Source organism: Anolis carolinensis, chromosome 5 (assembly GCF_035594765.1).
Source record: "Anolis carolinensis isolate JA03-04 chromosome 5, rAnoCar3.1.pri, whole genome shotgun sequence".
NCBI classification, from domain to species: Eukaryota; Metazoa; Chordata; class Lepidosauria; order Squamata; family Dactyloidae; genus Anolis; species Anolis carolinensis.
In genome coordinates, this window is record NC_085845.1 from 34,814,443 (window position 1) to 34,836,569 (window position 22,127).

The 22,127-nt window shown below is 39.5% G+C and overlaps 1 protein-coding gene across 2 annotated transcripts in view; it reads right to left on the minus strand.

The window, feature by feature from the left end:
• Window positions 1-3,623: 3,623 nt before the first annotated feature.
• trpc3 (transient receptor potential cation channel subfamily C member 3) overlaps window positions 3,624-22,127 on the minus strand; it is an 86,960-nt gene continuing 68,456 nt past the window's right edge. Inside the window, exons 9-12 of one of the 2 annotated variants that reach the window (XM_003221771.3) lie at window positions 14,526-14,735; window positions 11,577-11,660; window positions 9,474-9,549; window positions 3,624-6,474 (exon numbers count right to left, since the gene is read on the minus strand). In XM_003221771.3, the coding sequence (XP_003221819.2) occupies window positions 6,332-6,474; window positions 9,474-9,549; window positions 11,577-11,660; window positions 14,526-14,735 (513 nt within the window). In that variant the 3' untranslated portion in view covers window positions 3,624-6,331. The remainder of the gene's footprint in view (window positions 6,475-9,473; window positions 9,550-11,576; window positions 11,661-14,525; window positions 14,736-22,127) is intronic. The other variant, XM_008112056.2, reaches the window with a different exon arrangement.

Genomic DNA, 22,127 nt, shown 5'->3' on the forward strand with positions numbered 1-22,127 from the left:
GCAGCCAATCTAGCAAAATCCTTTGGCTGAGAGTACTGAAGCAAGATCATCTGGGATCTTAAGCTTCTGAAGGAAGTCTGGAAAGGCCCTCAGAAGTCTACCTATTTCCAGCCAAAAAGACTGAAGCAGGAAGACTCGGCCCTTCCACACAGCCATATAACCCAGAATATCAGAGTCCACACTGACATATAAGATAAAGGTTTTCCCCTGACGTTACGTCCAGTCGTGACCGACTCTGGGGGTGGTGCTCATCTCCATTTCTAAGCCGAAGAGCCGGCGTTGTCCATAGACACCTCCAAGGTCATGTGGCCAGCATGACTGCATGGAGCGCCGTTACCTTCCCGCCGGAGCGGTACCTATTGATCTACTCACATTGGCATGTTTTCGAACTGCTAGGTTGGCAGGAGCTGGAGCTAACAGCGGCCGCTCACGCCGCTCCCGGGGCTTGAACCTGGGACCTTTCGGTCTGCAGCTCAGTGCTTTAACGCACTTTGCCACCGGGGCTCCACACTGACATATTCCAGTTCAAATAAAAAAAATGTGGGATTTTATTCACCTATGTGAAAGGGAATTTATAGAAGATTTAGGGCCCTTCCATACAGCCATATAACCCAGAACATCAAGACAGAAAATCCCACAATATCTGCTTTGAACTAGGTCAGCTGAGTCCACACTGCCATATACAGTATTCCAGTTCAAAGCAGATAATATGGGATTGTATTCAGCTGTGTGGAAGGGGCCTTAATGACACCTTGAAAAGGAGCAAATACACAAGCCTTCCACAAGGATCATTTCCACTGTAGATCTGATACAGTTTGACACCACTTTAACTGCCATGGGTCAATGGATCGTGGGAGTTGTGGCTTTGATGAGGAACTATATCAGTTTCATAAGGCCGTTATCCTTCTCTGCTAAAGAGGGCTGTCACCTCACCAAATGACAAGTCCCATGATTCCATAGCACTAAATCCTGGCAATTAAAGGGGTGTCAAACCACATTAATACTACAGTGTAGATCTGCCCATAAGAGTTTCCAGTATATCTAAATGCCTATAGGGAAAATAGAGGCCAACTAGCACTATGGATGGCGTGATTTCTTATGTAATGTAATGTATGAAATGTTTCATATGTCTTTTTAATCTAACTTAATTTTAATGTCTGTATTATATGCTTTTAAGGCATTGAATAATTGCCTTTTTGTAAGCCACCTTGAGTCCCCTTTGGGGTAGAGAAAGATGGGGTAGAAATAGAGCAAATAAATAAATGGAAGCCAACAAAAGCCTACGTTTAAATTAATTTTTTTGCGCACATTGAAAACTGCATCAGTTGCTGTATGTCCTGTATATACATGGAGCAGCCATTCCCAAAGCAAGCAAAACTGCCTAGCCATTTGCAAGCTTTATAAAAGCTAAATAACAACTCACTACTACCTCTCTCTCTGCCACCTGGCATTTGTTGCATAACATCTTTGCACTAGATTTCAAATATCCTACTGCTAGACATGACATTAAAATGACCCTGACCCATTATTATCAGCATCAAGCACAATCTAAGGAACGGTGGCAGCCTTCCCAAAGGAAAATAATACAGGTATTCAATAAATCATCTTTTCAAGCCATTGCGAAGCCTGCGAAGCCGAAGCCATCAACTGCAAAGCACAGAGGGCAAATAATACAGCTACACTGTAGAATTAATGCACCTTGACACCACTTTAGCAGCCATGGCTCAATGCTTTGATATCCTGAGAGCTGTGGTTTGGTGAGGCACCAGCACTATTTGGCAGAGAAGGCTTAAGGCCATGTACATCTATCTACCATTCCTAGGATTCTGTAGCATTGAGCCATGGCAGTCAAAATTGTATTAAACTGCATTAATTCTACAGTGTAGATGTATCCTAAGTGGCATTTGTGATGTATGTTTATGTGCACATGTGTGTCCACACAGGGGTTGAGGAATGCAGGCCACACAGTTTATCTTTCTGTTTCAAAGGGCTTTCGAATGACAAAATAGTGGCAAAATTGAGGGGTGGTGGGGAAGATAAGGGTGCTATACATGGGCAAAGGGTCCTCATTCATGGCTGAAGGTGACATTATAACATAGCCAGTTATTTTTTCAAGGTCACCCAGTGCTTCTATTGCTGAAATAGAAATTTTAAGCCAAGTTCCCCACACTCAAGAAACCTAAAACTTTGTTCACAAGTCTACAGTACCTCTCTGCTCATATATGGTGTTAAATAATGTCAGATACTGACAAAGAACAGTGGAGGATTCAAACACTTTTTAGGTCAGGAGGGCAGAAGTTTCTGGGGCTGAGAGTGTATGACTTGCTCAAAATAATCCAACAGCTGAACATGGAATTGTATCCTGGTCTCTAGTCATAGTCAAATACTCAAACCACCATACTATGCTGGCATAGGACATACTCAATCTTTTGTTTGTTTGTTTTCCTTATATTTGGGAATTTGGGAGGGGAAGTTCTACACAGGAGCTCAAAATATAAATGTAATGCAAATGTAATGTAATGTAGTTGTGCTAGTACACGAAAAACAGCAGCCACACTTGTGTAATACCTTTAATAGGACCAACCAGAATGCCATAGAAGTATCCAGGCCTTTGAGTCCTGCAGAATATTAAACTAGGTAACACACAAAGGAGAGGAGAAAACAAAAATGTGGAAATTAGATGGATTGAATGGGCTGCCCACAAGATCCCAAGATGGGACTCAATGGGTCATTCACCACCATCAACTTCACTGGACTGACCACATTTTCCAAATGTCCAATCACCGTCTTCCAAAGCAGTTACTTTACTCTCAGTTCAAGAACAGAAAATGGAATGTTAGTGGACAGCAAAAGATTTTAAAATTGACTTAAAACTTACAAAAATGTGGCATAAACACAGATAACTGGAAATCCCTGGCCCTCCAATGCTGTGGAAGAGGCACAAATAGAGGGCCAAGAGAAAGATGTGTCAAGCAAACCCTTGTCGGGGCCGCCTTCCATCTGGAAATTGGTGTCCTTATTGTGACAGATCATGCAGATCCAGAATAGATCTCACTCTCTACAATCATTTACAGACCCATTGCCAAGACTCTACTTCTGGAAAGTAATCATACTCAGCCACGAGGGGTCACCTGTGATATTTCATGTTATATGGCAGCGGGAGAGAATGTGCTTTAGTATACAAGACAAGACATCTGCTTCAAAATGGGATCACAGAGTGAAAATTGTGACACAAGGAATAAAAAATATGGCAGAATTTGAAAGTGTGATAAAAAGGAATATGTATGAATAGTCAGTCCCTGAGTTATTATGTCAGAGTATATCAGTAAGATTAGTTATCACTTAACACAGAGGTGGAAAATCTCTGAGCCCACAGACGAAAATATTTGGAGGCCAAATTTCCCGCACATTTACTCTTAAAAACTTCTCCAAACTATTGATTTAGTACTTTCAATTGATATGGCTGCAATGATACATGCGTTACCTGGGTGGAAGCCCCATTCTACTCACCAATGGGACTTTATTTTAAATAGGCATGTCTATATTTGTACTGTATTTACCTGAAAGGATCTGTGCAATATCATATTCAGCTGATAGAGCAGTAAAAGCAAAACAAGACTCAATAAAGTAGGAATATTTTATTTAACAGGAAAGCATCAGAGGCATTATTTAGAACAATGTAACAAAATATTAGCCCTGCATAGTATCTTAAAATCTTAAAAAAATTATCGTCACCACATGAAAATGTGTTTCCACAGTTTACATTAATTGTAAGTTTTTTTTAAAAAAAACCCAGCTATTTCCTAGTCTGAAAGCAAATATGATGTAAATTATAATTTATGCAGGTAACTCTAAAGGCATTGTTAATATTATAGTCACATTTTATTTTCACGGTTAAACATTCAGTTGCCCATGCCATGGCTTTTGTTGTTGTTGTTGTTCATTAAGAAAGCTGATAAATAAGGGGATACGATCCAGTGAAAGTTAAGCACTTTAAAGACCTCCATCTTATGCACCATGTTAAGAAAAAAGATTAAACGGGAGGTAGGAGACTGCACCTAAATTAACATGCATAATATTAAGCTCTAGGTTTCCTTGAGTTGGGTCCAAATTTAATCATACTTACAGCAGACTGCCTGCAATCTTAGATTAATCCACATTTCTTGTATTGATTTCAAGAGACATACTATACGTATAACTATCTATATCCAGCCTATAGGGGGAACGATCATGCTACTAAAATCAGAGGGAATTAAATATGTTTAACTTTGCCTGGATCATTTCAAGTACTCTTTCAAGGTCTGGCTGAACTGTATTCATTCAATACATTCCAAAGACCTGTGTTTGCACCAACATGATGGAGGTCAGATACAGAATGCAATTCTAAACATGTTTACTCTCTTGTAAATAGGTTTAGGGTTGCAGCCTTAGTCTATGAAACGGGCGGGCAAAGAATGGTCCTGCTAGCATAACCAATGGTGAAGGTTAGGGTAAAGGTTGGAACCCCTGGTGGTGCAGTAGATTAAATCCTTGTGCCGGCAGGACTGATAACTTGAAGGTTGGGTTGCTGACCTGAAGGTTGCCAGTTCGAATCCAACCCGGGGAGAGTGCGGATGAGCTTCCTCTATCAGCTCCAGCTCCATGCAGATACATGAGAGAAGCCTCTCACAACGATGGTAAAAACATCAAAACATCCGAGTGTCCCCTGGGCAACGTCCTTGCAGATGGCCAATTCCTTCACACCAGAAGCGGAAAAAAGGTAAAGGCTTTCTCCTGACATTAAGTTGGGTCTGACTCTGGGGGTTGGTGTTCATCTCCATTTCTCAGTCGAAGAGCCAGCGTCATCCATAGACATTTTCAAGGTCATGTGGCCGGCATGACTGCATGGAGTGCTGTTACCTTCCCACTGGAGCAATACCTATTGATCTATTCACATTTGCATGTTTTCAAGCTGCTAGGTTGGCAGAAGCTGGGGCTAACAGCGGGAGCTCACCCTGCTCCTCAGATTCAAACTGCCAGCCTTTCAGTCAGCAAGTTCAGCAGCTCAGTGGTTTAATCCGCTGCGCCACTAGGGGCTTACATTTGCCTCAATCTAAAAACAACTGGAGGGCCATATATTTCCCATCCTTGGTCTACAAAGTTAATTTTTCTTTGCTCAGTCCAAAGAATATAAACTTTATTCAGAAAATTATTAGTAAAGCAAGATTGTTTAGATACAGTTGTACCGTATTAAATAAATGCAAAATATGTTTTATCATACACATTAAATAAACTGAATTTTTTTTGCATGTACATTCATAAAATTGGCTAAGACTGTATTTCAAAGAAAGCTGTACATAAAGTTATTTAGTGCTAAAAATCTATGTTTTATTTTTCAAGTATAAGTCACTCAGAAATATTATTGCCAATACTTGTGCTGTAGTCAAAATCCAGGGAACAAATTACCATATACACTTGTGTATAAATAATCCTTGTGTATAAGTGTTAAGGGCAAGTTTGGGGACCAAAATCATGGGTTTTTGCTGTGATCCATGGATAAATCAAGGCTAGAACTTAGGAACTTGTAACAAAACAGATTTGTTACATGCTCCTAAGTGTTAGCCTTGATTCATCCACAGGTAACAGCTGTGGATAAAGAGAAGGATAACTAAAAAGAAGTAGAGGTTCTGTTTGAGGGGTTATAATGGGAGGAGTGTAAACTGCATTGCTGATCTCAAAATTTCTACATCTATACACTTACAGATGGGGAAGGAATATAAATGAGGACAAAGATGAGAATTCTACCTGGAAAAAATGGAGAGAGAAAAGCAAGGAAAGCAACCTGTGTCTATTAGGGTCCCAACATGAAGGCAGTGATAAGAAACAGAGATAAGAAGCTTATCTTGATGCAGTGGGATCTCACCCCAAGATCCCTTGTCTAAACAGAGGGCAAAGGCACCCTCCTTTCTCCCTTCCTCACCTTTTTTCAACCTGAGTTGAAAAACAGCAACAATATGGGAAGCCTGAAGAATGTGGCATGCCTGCCATCTGAGATGGAGTGAAGTAGCAGTAGCCATTTTTAATTGAGACTTACTATATAAACCTCGCAAGGCATGCAGAGAGATTGCCAAGCTTCATAAGGTTTACACAGTAAGTCCCTATTAAAAATGGCCACTGCTGATCCTCTCCACCTCCAGTGCCCCAAATGGCAAGAGGCCCACAGCTCAACAAGCCAAGATCATCGCTATCTGTTTCCAGCATTGACCTCGGGATAAGTCAGCTCAGGTTTATAGGATTGATTTTTCTGTCAACTTATACACAAGCATATACGGTAGAATAGGTCATTTTGAGTTTATTCACATCGTGAAATATTTGGATTGAGTTTCTCGCTGAGTTTATGTATAAGAATTGCCAACTCCTCTGTTGCCTGAGACTTGTCTTCCAGAAGTTCATAGCGAAGACTTGAAATATCTTGTTTAATTTCCTTTAATTCACCTGTGTAAGTAATAAAAATAATGACAGTTAATGACAGAATATTTGAAATATATGCTTTGCACTCCTATTGAAATCACAAGGATTGGATTACTGCAATGCTCTCTACATGGGGCTGCCCCTGAAGACGGCCCGGAAACTCCAACTGGTTCAAAGATCGGCAGCCAGATTTCTAACGGGAGCCGGCTATAGGGAGCACACAATGTCCCTATTAAAGCAGCTCCACTGGCTGCCGATAAACTGCCGGGCCCAATAAAGGTGCAGGTTTTGACCTATAAAGCCCTACACGGCTCGGGCCCTACCTATCTCCGTGATCGCATCTCCTCCTATGAGCCAGTGCGGACCTTGAGATCTTCCGAGGAGGCTCTTCTCGCGCTCCCACCACCGTCTCAAGTGCGGCTGGTGGGGACGAGGGAACGAGCCTTCTCGGCAGTGGCCCCCCGGCTCTGGAATGCATTGCCAAAAGAGATCAGGCAATCCCCTATATTATCCAATTTCCGTAAGGAACTGAAGACCTGGTGGTGTCGGCAGGTTTTTGAGTAATTACATTGGACTACCGCCGATTTCTGGGCCTGAATATATTGCACAAGATTTCCCTAGTCTAAAATGATACATTTTAATATATTGGGTTTATGGTTCCCGTCCCCTTGATCTGGTCATGTAAGTGTGATTTATTGTTATAATTGTATTATTTTACTTTGTTTAATAATGTGTATTATGTTGTTATGTAATGTTTGTGTTGCTTTTATGACTGTAAACCGCCCTGAGTCCCATCCGGGAGATAGGGCGGTATATAAATAAAGTTTTATTATTATTATTATTTATTATATTTAGATTTGGTCATATTGGTACACCGAAAGTGATATCCTTGTTTCACTCAACTGCTAGCTATTTCAATACTCTGCATATGTTAGCTTATAATCAAAGCTCAACCCTGACTTTTTTGAAATCTAACATCCTACATAATATATCAAATGCTGATTTCATATAAGTAATCTATTAGATAAGTTCTATTTCCAATGAAAGTTCACATTTTAATAGTAATATGTTTACTTGGGTGGTGATGTTAATATTTGAAGTCTTTTCAGTGCTATGATGCCATTTTAGAATAGACTTGTGCAATTCTGGTAAGCCACTATTCATTTTGGTGTCCCAGATTTCAATGGGAGTTCCGATCCATTTTTTGGAAGCCTCCCAAATTCAGGAGGACAGAAATCTATATTCAATCTAGGAAGCTGAAAGATTGTTTTCTATCTGGCCCATTATGGGGGGGGGGGACTTCCTAGGCGCCCCTTCCTGTCATTTTTGACATGGTTTGTCATATCCTTTATTAAGACCTGGATTAAAAGCATCAGAGTTAAGATACCACTCTTTCTGAGATCTTTTCCCTTCTGTCTGTAGAGGAGACCTGGGTTTAATGCTTTGTTAAAGCTGCTTCTACTCTAGAGGAGATAGGAGCTGCAGGTGCATACACCATGCAGCGATCTCCCTGCAGAAAGCAGTTTTCCAAGGCATTTTAAGGGGGGTTCCCATTTCCCAGGGAAGGAAGACAAATCGACCTGGAGGTATCCTACCATGGACTTCCTTTAAAAAGCCCTCCCTTCTCTTGATTTGGAGACACCAGAATGGAGAACTGGCTGTGCCTTAGAATGCCTTTCCCCCCTCGGTGCTTCAATCTCCTTTCTGCTTCCAAATCAAGAGAGAAGGGAGGGCTTAAGAAACCCTGCTTCCTGGGATTCTTTCCCTTCTGACTTTAGAGACGACCTGGGTTCGTTAAAGCCGTTGACAGGAGCTGCGGGTGCACTCAGCTCTCTCCTGCAGGAGGCAGTTTTCCAAGGCATTTCAAGGGGGCTTTCCATTTCCCAGGAAAGGAAGAGGGATCTACCTGGAGGAATCCTACCCTGGGCTTCCTTTAAAAAGTACTCCCTTCTCTCTCTTGATTTGGAGGCCCCGAAAAGGAGAATTGCCGCCTTACCCCTCGTGTTTTAATCTCCTTCCTGCTTCCAAATCAAGAGAGAAGTGTGGGGGGGGGGGGGGATTAAGCAACCTCGCTTCCTGGGATCCTTTTCCTTTTAGCAGCTGCCTCCCTCCCCACACTCCATGTGTAACCAAAAGAAACCAAAAGCATCAGGTTTTCAACAGCCACTGTTCTGTTGCGGCCGGTTCAAAAATGACTGCAGAGCCAATGCCATTACAGGCTTCCAAATAAGCCAAACAAGCCAAAGGCAAAACTCCAAAATGAATCCGTGCACAAGTCTATTTCAGAAGCCCTGACTAATCCTGTATTGAGAGTGTGACATGTCTAACAATATATTTTATTTTGAAAAAAATGTTTGTAATACATCAAACCTTTCCAATGAATGATAAAAAATGAAATCCTCCTCTTTATGAAAACTGAGTATCTTGCCCCAGAGAAGTCAGAATGACAGAGATAATCTCTATGAATCATGTGGCTGTCTAGGTGTTGGACTGTAGCTCCCAGCCACCCAAGTCAGTACAACCAATGATAAGGCAAGTAGGAGATGGTAGTCCAATATCTGGAGGGTTCCCATCCCTGTCTGAGATATGCAGGGTACTTTGTGTCTAAATTAGATAATTTTAATTAACAAATATAGCATGCAGTCTTCCACGTGTTTGGTTTAATATCATACTAATATTAACTTTAATATTTAAAAGTGCCATGATTATCCAAGCAAGCTGTCTATGGGACTCATGACCAAACTAGCCAATGTAACACCTATATCTTGAAAAATTCTGTGTGGGTTATTTCAGTGTGTTTCTAGTCCCGGAATGATCAGAAATGTAAAATGACCAGAAAGGTAAAAAAGCGAGGGTCAGTTAGAAATTGCACTACAGCTTGCCCCACACATCAACTAAAATCCAACATGTTATTATTATTATAGCATACCAGTCGCTGTGCAATGATCTAATTCAGAGGTTTTTGGCTATAGCACTTAAAATCTGTTGCATTATTACACTGCTAATCCCAAAGCAGTTCTTACCCTCATTGACTTCATCATTTTCCTTGTCCACTTGTGCTTTCAGAACATAACGTTTTATAAGTCTCTTCATGATTTGCTGTTGGATACAAAAACATTAGTTCATCAGCTCTTGTCGCTAGGACAATCTGTACAATCTTTTAGCTACTTCAAAGCAACCACAAAAGCTGACAGGAACTACTCTGTGTAAACATAACCAGAATATACATTCCAACAGAATGTCCCTTGGAAGCAGCCATTCATTTCAGCATAAATATCCCATCTTCACACTTATTTATTGCTGTCTTAAATTCCATCAAAAGTCATTAGACAAATTCTCAGAGAACAAGATGAAAACTCCAAGAATTCCCCCTACAATCAAACTGCCTGGTGGAATCTAGAGATGTGTCTGCATTGTAAAATGAATGCAGTTTGACACCAATTTAATTGCTATGGCTTAATGCTATGGAATATGAGAAGTTATAGTTTTACAAGGTCTTTAGTTTTCTCTGCCAAGCAGTGCTGATGCCTCACCAAACTGCACCTCCAACAATTCCAACATGACAGTTAAAAGTGGTATCAAGTGGCATTCCTTCTACAGTACAGATGCACCCCTAATTCCCAGAAATAATCGTTTTCAGCCTCTGCTCTGATTCCAGCTGCAGCTGAAGACGAACAGGAGGGTTGTGATGTGCTCACGTTCCAGTTATGGACTTTTTATGGCCAATTAGTTGACTACGGTGGGAAATCAGAACAGAATGCAAGACCAAGCATTCCCCCAGAGACTTATTTATGTAGCTTTCAGACATGAAACAATTGAGCAAAAGGTCAGCTCATCTTCCAGCAACAGAAGCCTATTTCACCACAAGGTGTCAGCAAAGTGTTTTAAAAACACTGCTGTTTTCAAAAAGTGAGGGAATTCCTACTTCTAGCAAAACCACTCTCTCTTAATTGCAAACTACCCCAATGTCAACAGAAAAAGGAACCAGCAAAGGGTCAAAACAAGGGTATCAACATAAAGGATCACAGAAAAGAACAGTACACTTTTGGTGAAAAGACATTCAGTTTAGACTTGGCCTGGCTAGACTTTGCAAGGCAAGGTCAGAGTTATGGAACAACAGCAGCACAATAACTCCGAAAAAGCCAAGTGAGAAAGTTCTGCAATGACACAAAGGTGTGTATGAACAAACCCATACAGTGAAGTGAAAGTCTCTCCTGTGTGAGTTAGGGTTGGGTCAAGATTCGGATTGTTCTCTTGTATTCAATCTTGCTAACTCCCAAAGCTCTGGTCTACATTTTTAATTTAAAAAAATAATATATATCTCAAGGTCAGACTTGCACCAACAGTAATGAGAGAGAAGGGCATGGGAAAATATTTTATATCCCTGCATTTGAATAATATGCTTGTGTTTATTTATGCAGATTAGTATTTAAATTATTCATGTTTTATCTTTTTCTCACTGGTCTTCTTCAGATGCACTGTATCATATTCTGACCTTTTGGAAGAATTTTTTTCTATAATTTAGCATTATCTGGTGCCTTTAAGCCTTACAAAACAACCATGACGGCAATAAAAATGTTTCCTTTTATTGCTAGAATTTTATTAAAGCTATAATATTGAACTCAAAGAAGATCAAAATATATTTTATCCCTTTAGAGTCTCGGGCTTGTATTTCAGTTTTCAGTCAGCCAAATCATAATGCTTTGTAGCTGAATTAATTCCATCATGCATTTAGTACTTCAGTAGTTCTAAAGATTTTATAAAGTTGGATCCTAAATAAATCTACTTATGAATCCAATTAAATTAGTTAATGAATTGATTTAAACATTCATACAGATGTAGTTTAATGAGTTTGTATTGTGATCCAGGAGTGTGCAGCACACCAAAATACTACCATTTTCCTCCCCAAATATTCTGACACACAATCTTGAAACTCTCCCCAAAACTGAAATTGGAAGTTGTAGAAGTTAACAGGAAAAATTAACACATTTGCTCCTTCCTGCAATCTCTGCCCTAAAAAGTGAACAGATGTCACACAAAAATTCCTTGTGACATCCCTACATAGTAACTGCATGGAAACTCAAAGAGTACTCACAACTGCGTGTGCTGCTCAGGTAACGACTTACCTGATAGCGTGTTGGCTGATTGAGAATGCTATTAAAGCTGTGTGATTCAAAAACCCTCGAGTTGGATTGGGAAAAGAGGTTTAGCTAAGAAAGAATAAATCTAAATTAGAATATCTTCCGTGGGATCTGCAACTATAATCTACCATCACGTTATCACTGATTATAGGAACGTATGTCTTTCAGCATATATTTTGAAGAAACAAGTTCAGCTTTGATTTTACAACCAGTTATGAATATATTTTGGTCCCAAATTGAAGGAAGGTAAGAATATGCATTTTAACTATCCCTGTAGCAGAACCATGCAGAATAATGTATACCTGGGAAACAGTTAACAATTCTGCAAACCAAAGAGTGGTTTGCATTGTTCAACGACTCCCATATCCAGTATTTGTGGCACGCTAAAGGACTTCAGAATTAAATGATATTTATATTATTGAAATAAATGAATACTGGGGTTGGGGAGTGAAATTAGATCGTCAGAAAAAGCTTGTTGTTGTCATGGTTAATTTTTATACTCCTTCATAACAGTTGAAAGAACGTCTTGCTATTAATGTAGATATTCAGCTCCTTAGTATGGAAACAGGTCAACAGAAGCGAGGGGCTCACAGAAGGCAAAGATGAGACTGCAACAAAGGGTGAAGACAGACATAATATAAAAGACTGAGACACAAAAGAGAACTTGTGGCACATCCCTCAGCCATCAGCACTTATTTTACACATAAAGGAAACAGATATATCTATATATAGATATATAGATAAGAGTGAGTCTTATTCTCACTCTGATGTTTTAACATCTCTCTTTCATCATCAAATAAAGTCCAAAATTGCTAAGGAACGTTTTCCCTTGAAAAAATAGATATAAAAATGTGTCAAGAATAAAGACCAATCTATGGAACTGTTGCCTTTTTATGACGTTACTTCTGTTGGTTTTGTTCCTTCGTCATTTTATGAGCTCAATTTGTTCCAGCTTTTGTAATTTAATTAGCAGAATTGCTCACTGTTATACCAAATACACCATGTCAGTAATAAAATGGCTTGGAAGCCATAGTTCCCAACCTCATACATTCAGTTGGATTTCTACAAATATTAAGCTGAACATCTAGACATCAATTCATCTCCATGTGTAAATTGTGGAGAGAAATGGGAAAGACACAAGCATAGCAATGTATCAAATACTGATTTACCTGTCATTTATTTCTTACAGTGCAAAATATCTCTGAGGACTTGAAAATAGGATTTGGTCAGAACTTATTCCCAAAAAGAAATATCAGATTTGAACTGAGTGGCATCACTCTCTCCCAAAGTCAAGCTGAAAATTAAAACAAGTTTTTGGAAAAGGAAGGATAATTAAAACAAACTTTAATTTTCTTCCTTTTCCAAAAATTCTTGAAGTAACATTGTGGAAGCCTATGTGTAGGTCCAGACACAGTGAAGTTCACCAGCAGTAGAGAGGTCTGTCCATCCTACCTGCAGGGTCAACCCAAGACATTTTGCTGCTTGAGATAAGAGACAAAACAAGGCTTCCCCTTCACTCCAGGGCTGGTACTTACTCACCAGTGGTAATGGGGAAATAATTCTCCGCCAAAAAGCTAATTTAGGGATGCACTTACCTGTGTATTTCGAAAAGAGTTGGTGAGAGGAATGGCTGGAGATGTCCCTATTTAGCCTGAGTCTCTGCCACCTAGGGCATATGCTTCACTTTGGCAAATGATAGAGCCAACCCTACCTGCTTCATACAATGTATTGCTGCATAAGAATAGCCTGACTTAGAATCATGTGAGAAAACAGAAACAAATGTACTAACTCCAGCCACTGTTAACAATCATCCTGATTGTCCTCCAGAAGTAAAAGAGCCACTACTGACATTGCTGAGAGAGTGACCATATGTCCCATTCCGGACATCTCTTGGAAGGACTGCTTTAAGACAGTACTCTACTGAAAGTGTCCTCTGTTGGAAGGCATGTCCAATCTAAGTTGGTTTAAATATAAAGGAACCACAAGGAGAAAGATCAGGAGCCCTGAAATAACCTGAAGACCTGCTTCAGCAGTAACACCTGTTCAGCTAGTAATTGTCTTTCCCACTTGGGTGAGATGCATTACCATCCTGCATAAATTATATAAAATCATTTCCAATTTTGCACCTATACAGATTCAAGTCTGTGCCCTGACTGTCACGCTTTTTGGCAATGTAAAAGTGGCCACAATAAAAAGAAAACTACATATGTTGGTTTCCCATGCAATTAAGCCCCCTTCCACACAGCTGAATAAAGTCCCACATTTTCTGTTTTGAGCTGGGATATATGGCAGCGTGGACTCAGAGAACCCAGTTCAAAGCAGATATTGTGGGATTTTCTGCCTTGATATTCGGGGTTATATGGCTGTGTGGAAGGGCACTTAGAAACTGCCTGTCTACTGCATGCCCTCAGTTTCATGCACAGTTATGATGGTAGAGAATGGGTTGATAAGAGCAGGCAAATCCCTACTCTTTACATGCAGAATTCCTAATTTCCATCTACAAAATAACATAGGGTCTTCTTGCCCCAATCTCTGTGGATTATTGGATGGGTCTTAGAAGTGATGCAGAAGTCTCTGCAAAGCAGTCTGACCCTCCTCCAGTGGGATTAGACCTTTGGGCTGGAGGTTCCCTATTCCAATTTGAAAAATAGGATTTTGTGCACAATTACAGCAGGAAAGGTTGCATCCAGTCTTCCATAAAACAGCTTGTATTTCACCCAACACCAGTTATCTTTTACACATCAAACATCCATCTGGTTAAGTGAGATTTGATGGAGACATACGTTATTGCAGTATTTCATATTATCGTATTATTATCACACAACCTGGTCAACAACACATATTTCATGAATGCAAATAGTTATTTTGCTTTCAAAAACAATATAAGATTAAAAAATTAATGTACACAAAATGCACAGAGTGTTTTCCACCTACCCTGGATTTTGAATTTCCTATTCCCATTTCCATATCCTTTTGCAGCCTTTTCCTTCTGCACATAAATAATCTAAAGATCCTCATGAAGAAATAAATAAAGGACTTAGGACTTGGTACAAGACTGAATGGAGGTGGCAGAGTCTTCCCATCATCAAAGTATGACAACCAGAGCTTAGAGCGAGCAAATTTCCATTCCACATCACTATCATCCTAGGGAAGAAACAGAGAAAGAGCCATTTTTCCTATAACCAAAACATGGGCAATACTCTTGGTATTAAATATTTGTTTTCTGACACCATGTCAGCCAAGAAAGAAACATCTCTGCAAAAATGCACTAAAAACAATAGTATTGCCATTAACATTCAGTGGTAGCAACTCATCTGTCACATTCATTCCCTGCCAAGGTTCCTGCAGATTCATCATCATTATTTTTAAATGAGACTTTGAAGACTTTTTATTACAATTTGCGTTCTACTATCTGCTATCTTAAACAGTTTTAGCACTGTTAATACATTTTAGAAGTGCCTGTGGAAAATATTATTCCACATATGACTTATGATGGTTTCAACTCCCACAGTATAGAATTTTTAATAAATGAAGTAAATCAATTGCTCTGAACAGGATTACGAACTGTTTTTTCCTTGTGTTGTCGAAGACTTTCGTGGGTTGCTGTGAGTTTTCTGGGCTGTATGGCCATGTTCCAGAAGCATTCCCTCCTGATGTTTCGCCCACATCTATGGCAGGCATCCTCAGAGGTTGTGAGGTTTTGCCTAGTTTCCAACAGACCTCACAACCTCTGAGGGTGCCTGCCATAGATGCATCAGGAAAGAATGCTTCTGGAACATGGCCATACAGCCCGGAAAACTCACAGCAACCCAGTGTTTTTTTCCTTCTCTCCTCATATTACTTTTCAGTTATTAAATAAGTCTTTAAAAACTATGGGGAGCTGGCCACCACTAAGCTCTTAATACACATCTATGAAATTAGCAATTCCAGTGGCATTTTTTAATTCATTTGAAAAACTTGTTCCTACTGGCTTTGAAAGTTCCTAACTAAAATTTGTAAAATAAACATTATTTCACCACTGAATAGTATAAAATCGAGAGCTACAATCTAAATATTAATAAACAACTGGGACAATAAATTATTTCAGTCAAATTCTCATATTCACAGAAACCGGAGGAAGCTAAACTGAGGACAGTATCAAGTCCAGCAATAGAAAATGTCATTGTTGGATGAGGTCTGGGAGACATTCAGGTTCAAACCCTATTTTAATGGATGACGATAGGTCTATCTACCTTCCAAACCACTTCACAGGTTAGCTGTAAGAATAAAAGAAAGGGGTAGAATCATCCTACATTAACTTACCTGGGAACAATTGCCATTGAATCCATTGGGGAATACTTCTAAGTAGACTCTCATTAATTCTAGTGTAAACCTTTTAGAATGTCCTAGTTTATTTCCCTTGTGCATATATAACATTTCAGTGTTCTGATTCTTACCTGTGAAAGGTTTGAAGTTCAAACATTCCTATATTTTGTGTTGTTGAAGGCTTTCATGGACAGAATCATTGGGTTGCTGTGAGTTTTCCGGGCTGTATCCTCAGAGGTGATGAGGTCTGTTGGAAACTAGGCAAGTGTGGTTTATACATCTGTGGAATCTCCAAGGTGGAAGAAAGAACTCTTGTCTGTTGGAGGCAAGTGTGAATGTGCAGTTGGCCAACTTGATTAGCCTTATAATCAACTTATTGAGTGGCCTTATAGCTACAAAGCCTGGCTGCTTTCTGCCTGGGGGACTCCTTTGTCAAGATGTGTTAGCTGGTCCTGATTGAGAACACAGACATGCTGGACCACTTGAGCAACCACCATGTCAGACTACACAGAGAAGCCATTGGACAATGTAGACAATTTCGACAGAAAGGAGAAAATCATGGAAATAAAAAAAAATCTGGCTACCAGTATTTAAAAAACTCTAAAATCAGGACAGTAAATAAAGAACAATACTCAGAAGACAGGGGAATTCCAGACAAGAAACAATCAGGGCCAGCGAATACCACCCAACAAAGGATTCCCCCAGGCAGGAAGCAGCCAGGCTTTGAAGCTGAAAGGCCATTAGATGTTAATGGCCAATTGCAACATTCACACTTGCCTCCAACAGACAAGAGTTCTTTCTCCCACCCTGGACATTCCTTAGATAGATAAACCCCACTTGCCTAGTTTCCAACAGACCTCACAGCCTCTGAGGATGCCTGCCACAGATGTGGGTGAAACGTCAGGAGAGAATGCTTGTGGAACATGGTCATACAGCCTGGAAAACTCACAGCAACCCATTCCTACATTTTCTTTGCAGGCAGAATATGCTATTATCTTTTTTATTATGTTGAACATAAACATACAGAATGAGCTGATTACATTCTTTAATTATGTGTTTTGCAGGCCTGTCACATCCAAAATAAAATGCCTTCTAGTAGATGAAATATAGCTAGCAGCAATTGAAAATTGGGTTATTTAAGATAAAGTTCTAGGCACTTGACCACTGAGTATCTGCTACCCTACTGGTGCTAAATGCAATCTGGGAAGCTTTAGGACAAATGCCAGTTTTCTGAATGTGCAGAAATTCAACCTGTATATGATAAGCAGGAAAGAATGCTTTTATGGCATGCTCACCATTTACTCTTGGAAATTCAGTTAAGTCATCGTGACACTCAAACTACATTTTTTGTCCCTCTTACTAAACATTAATTTAAGTAAGTGCTTAGGAAGTTAGTGTTCAGAAAGCAAGGCATGGAAAACATATTACTTTACTGCCAGAATCCCATATCCGTTCTAGGGGAGTTCAAATCAAATACTGTATTAGCTCAAAAACTTCTGTCATTAATGAAATCTGAGGAGGAGTATTTCATCTTTTAGAACTGGGGAAAAACATGTACAAAAGCCAAGAAAGCACCAAAGCAATAGGATCATAGGAAAAGGGTATGGCCATCTACCAAGGGCCAGACTGGGCCCCACAATATTTACAGATTCAGTGCCATGTCCTGGAGTTCCCTAGTCTTGACTTAAGGCATCAGTTATATTCTCTTGTTCTGCCAAATATGCACAGATTTTATGGCACTATCACTTGTATTTATGCAAATTCCTTTATGTATTTACTAGTTGCTATCTTTGGACCTTATCCCAGGGCTTTTGCAAGGGCTTCATTGGTCTGTTTCCAATAGGATCCCATGGTAGTCATCCCACAACATTTGTGCCTTTTCATAGGCATCCGGTTTGCTCCCATTGGAAATGCGTCTGCTGCCCTCTGGAAGAAAAAGGGGGCAGCAATCATCTTCAGCGCTCTGGAGCACATGCAAATAATCCCCATTTGTTGTGGGATGGGTTCCATCATGTTCTCCCACCTCCAAGTCGCTTCTGGTGTGAGGGAATTGGTCGTCTGCAAGGACGTTGCCCAGGGGACGCCCGGATGTTTTGATGTTTTACTATCCTTGTGGAAGGCTTCTCTCATGTCCTCACATGGATCTGGAGTTGATAGAGGGAGCACTTCTGCGCTCTCTCCAAGTTGGATTTGAACTGGCAGCCTTCAGGTCAGCAACCCAACCGTCAAGTCATCCATCCTGCCGGCACAAGGGTTTAACCCACTGCGCCACCAGGGGCTCCACATAATCAGAGCGGATTACAGAACACACAAATGGCAAGCATAACAGTATTTAATGCTTGCCATATGTGTATTCTGTAATCAGCCCTGAGTCCCCTCATGGAGATAGAGCAGAATATTTAAAAGATTATTATTATTATTATTATTATTATTATTATTATTATTATTATTATTATTTTTCACGGCTGTCATTACTTTCATCCTTGCATGACGTCCAGTAAAGAACAAAAAGGGGTGGATGAGGGGACATTGCCAGCATAAACAGACGAAACAGCCACTGAATGTCTGATACTGGTAAACATGCTATCTTTTATTTACAGACAGGAAAAGATAGAATGTCTAACAGCCAGTGTAGTCCTATCATCTGATCAATTAATGATTTACACATGAAACGTAATAGGATGACTAGTCTGGTCCCCTCTGTGGGATAAGGTCCTTAAACTCGCTTAGCATTGTTAACGCATTTTAGAAGTTCTATGGGTATTTAACATTATTCCATTTTGTTCTTGAACATTGGCTCGTGGAGACTTCAATTATGCACAAGAATCTGCAAGAAAACAAATTATGCTGTCATAAGGTGCATCCTGGGAGGGATGCAACAATTCAAATTGTTTTAAATTGGGTATTGTCATTTTATTGCATGTATTCTGATATGAAATCTTTTAATGCAGAACATAAATAAAGAAATGCAATTATATCAGACATCTAGAAAAAACCTAGTGGTTAAGGTGCAGCAAGATATTTTGCTGTTTTTAACACATCAGTGCTTTTTTATATTACATAATCAGTGACACTACAGAGTCTTGGTGACACATCAAAGATTGCTGTATTGATGGAATATGGCATGCTTATCACATAATTAATTACTATTACATAAAACTTAGGAGTCCATAATGGTGCAATTAATTTCCCAATGTTTAGGACTCATTGTATTGTTAATGGCTTTCACAGTTGGAATTACTGGGGTGTCGTGTGGTTTCTGGGCTGTATAGCTGTGTTCTAGCAGTATTTTCTCCTGATATTTTGCCTACATCTGTGGCTGGCATCATCATCTTCTGAAGATGCCAGCCATAGATGCAGGCAAAACGTCAGGAGAAAATGCTGCTAGAACATGTCCATATGGCCTAAATTGAGTAACCACACAACACCCTAGTTTAGGACCCAATTCACAATGAATTACACAAACTGGACAAAACAATTCTGAATTAATGTAATCAAATCCATCAAAGAAGTGGCTCTCTATTAGTCACTGATGGAGTCTCTTGCAACATGTCTGGTTTGTATAAAACATACTGTATAATACCAATTTATGCAAACTATTTTAGATTTATGGAATCTGAGATGGTCAGGGAAAGTATGGATAAGTACATCTGGAGTACTTATTCATAGATGTTCCAATTTATGCAAACTTTAGTTAAATTTATGTTGCTTTATATATAATTATTTACATTCTCCAGTGGAGAGCAAACATTTTAAACCAAATCCTGTATGTTTCCTAACTTTCGTGATTTTGTTGGCTGCCAGAAACAAATTCCAAATTGCAGTCCTTGGTAAATTAAACAGCTGGGATACAGTTTATATAATTTATGTCATGAACATAAAGCAACTACCATTTTAAGTTAAGTTGTTACATAACACTTCCTCTATGTTAATTTCCAGCATATTAAAAAGGTACTCTTTCATTTTTAAAAATATTTACTTTGAAAGCTAGCATAATTCAATACACTTTAAGCTAGATTTCCTCTCCGTCACAAAGATAAAGGGCTCAAGATCTGGAATGGGCCACTGTGGCACTCCACCTGCTTTTCAGCTATAGCTGGCCCAAGCGTTAACTAGCTACATATCTAAAGGTGCATCTATACTGTAGAATTAATGCAGTTTGACAGCACTTTTAATTTCCACAGCTCCATGCTATGGAATCCTGGGAGTTGTAATTGACATTGTAATTTTAATTTTCCATAATTTTTCTCCCTCTCTGCTAAAGAGTGCTGGTGCTTCAAAAAAAACAAACCATGGCAATTAAAGCAGGGTGCAGTTCTACAGTATAGAACTTTTTAGCACCTTAGGGCTAAAAAGAACTGCTTTCCAACATCTGGAGGGCTTCAATTGTCCACTCGTCTAAATCAATACAGTAAAATTGAGACTTTTCTATAGAAAGCCCATCAGCTCTACCAGCAATCCCACTGGAGCACTGCAGCACATCAAAATACCTGGGAGTCACTCTGGACCATGCTCTGATTTGCAAGAAGCACTGCCTGACTATCAAGCAAAAGTGGGTGCTAGAAATAATATCATGCGAAAGCTGGCTGGCACCATCTGGGGATCACAACCAGATACAGTGAAGACATCTGCCCTTGCAATTTGCTACTCTGCTGCTGAGTATGCATGCCCAGTGTGGAATACATCTCACCACATCAAAACAGTGGATGTGGCTCTTCATGAGACATGCCGCATTATCACAGGACGTCTACGCCCAACACCACTGGAGAAATGATACTGTTTAACCAGTATTGCACCACCAGATATCCGCCGGGAAGTAGCAGCCAGCAATGAAAGGACCAAGGCATTGACATCTCCGGCCTGTCCTCTGTTCGGATATCACCCAGCAAGCCAACAACTTAAATCAAGAAACAGCTTCCTAAGATCTATAGAGATACTTGCAGGAACACCCCAGCTAATGAAAGTCCAAAAGTGGCAGGCTCAAACCAGAAACTTCAATCAGTAGCTGAGACTGGATGAGAAACTCCCCCTGGGCATACACAAGACTAGGCAACATGGAAGGTGCTGAACAGACTGTGCTCTGGTGCCATGAGATGCAGAGCTAACCTTTAAAAATGGGCCTACAAAGTGGAGTCCACAACATGCGAGTGTGGAGAAGAGCAAACCACAGATCACTTACTACAATGCATCCTGAGCCCTGCCACATGCACAATGGAGGACCTTCTCACAGTGACACCAGAGGCACTCCAAGTGGCCAGCTCCTGATCAAAAGAAATTTAGCATAATGCCAAGTTTTTAACTTTGTAGTATTTTATACATTATAGCTGTATTGATAATTTGCTTCTGACATGATTAATAAATACCAACACATCTTCATAGAACACCGGTTTAATATCGGCAAAGAACGGTAATTAGCATGCATGTGTAATCTGACCACATTGATTGCCTGCATTGTTCTATGCATTCTACTTTTTCCCAGCTAGATCATGTCTGGAGTGTCTGAGCCATAAATCATTTTTATTATGTCTTTTAAAAAAAAAAAGCATGAATTAGATAGCCAGATATTAAATGGCTGCAGAACAGACATAGCTTAGTAATCTTATCAAAGTACTCCAAAACACCAGCTATTGCAAAAAGCGTAGCTAGATGTTCATCAGGAGTACATTTGAACATTACATTTTAATGGTATTTTTAGTTTTAGAAATGGGTGCAATTAATAAAAATGAATTATATAATTAAAACTGCAACTTTCAGATATTAAAAAAAGGAAAACAAAAATCTATAAACGTGACAAGGATTTAGATACATAATAATAATAATAATAATAATAATAATAATAATAATAATAATAATAATAATAATAATACTTATATCCCACCACCACCTCCCAGAGGGATTGAGGGTGGTTCACAAAACAAGTATGACACAAAATACAACAAATTCAAAATGAAACATAGGGAATAAACAGTCAACACATAAATTCACAGTACCCCCTGGTAAAAACAATAAAATACAGCAATTGCTGTAGATAAAACAGCAGTATTCAATCCCAGAATTGTAAATTGCTAAAAAGGAGACTAACAGTGCACATATGTATTATAAGACAGTCCAAACATGATTGAATGCTTGAGGCTAGGACAGTTTTGATTCACAGCATTTAAACAGAAAATATTGAACGGAACCATAAATATTAATCAAGTCATGGTATCTTAAATTTAGTTTATATAATTA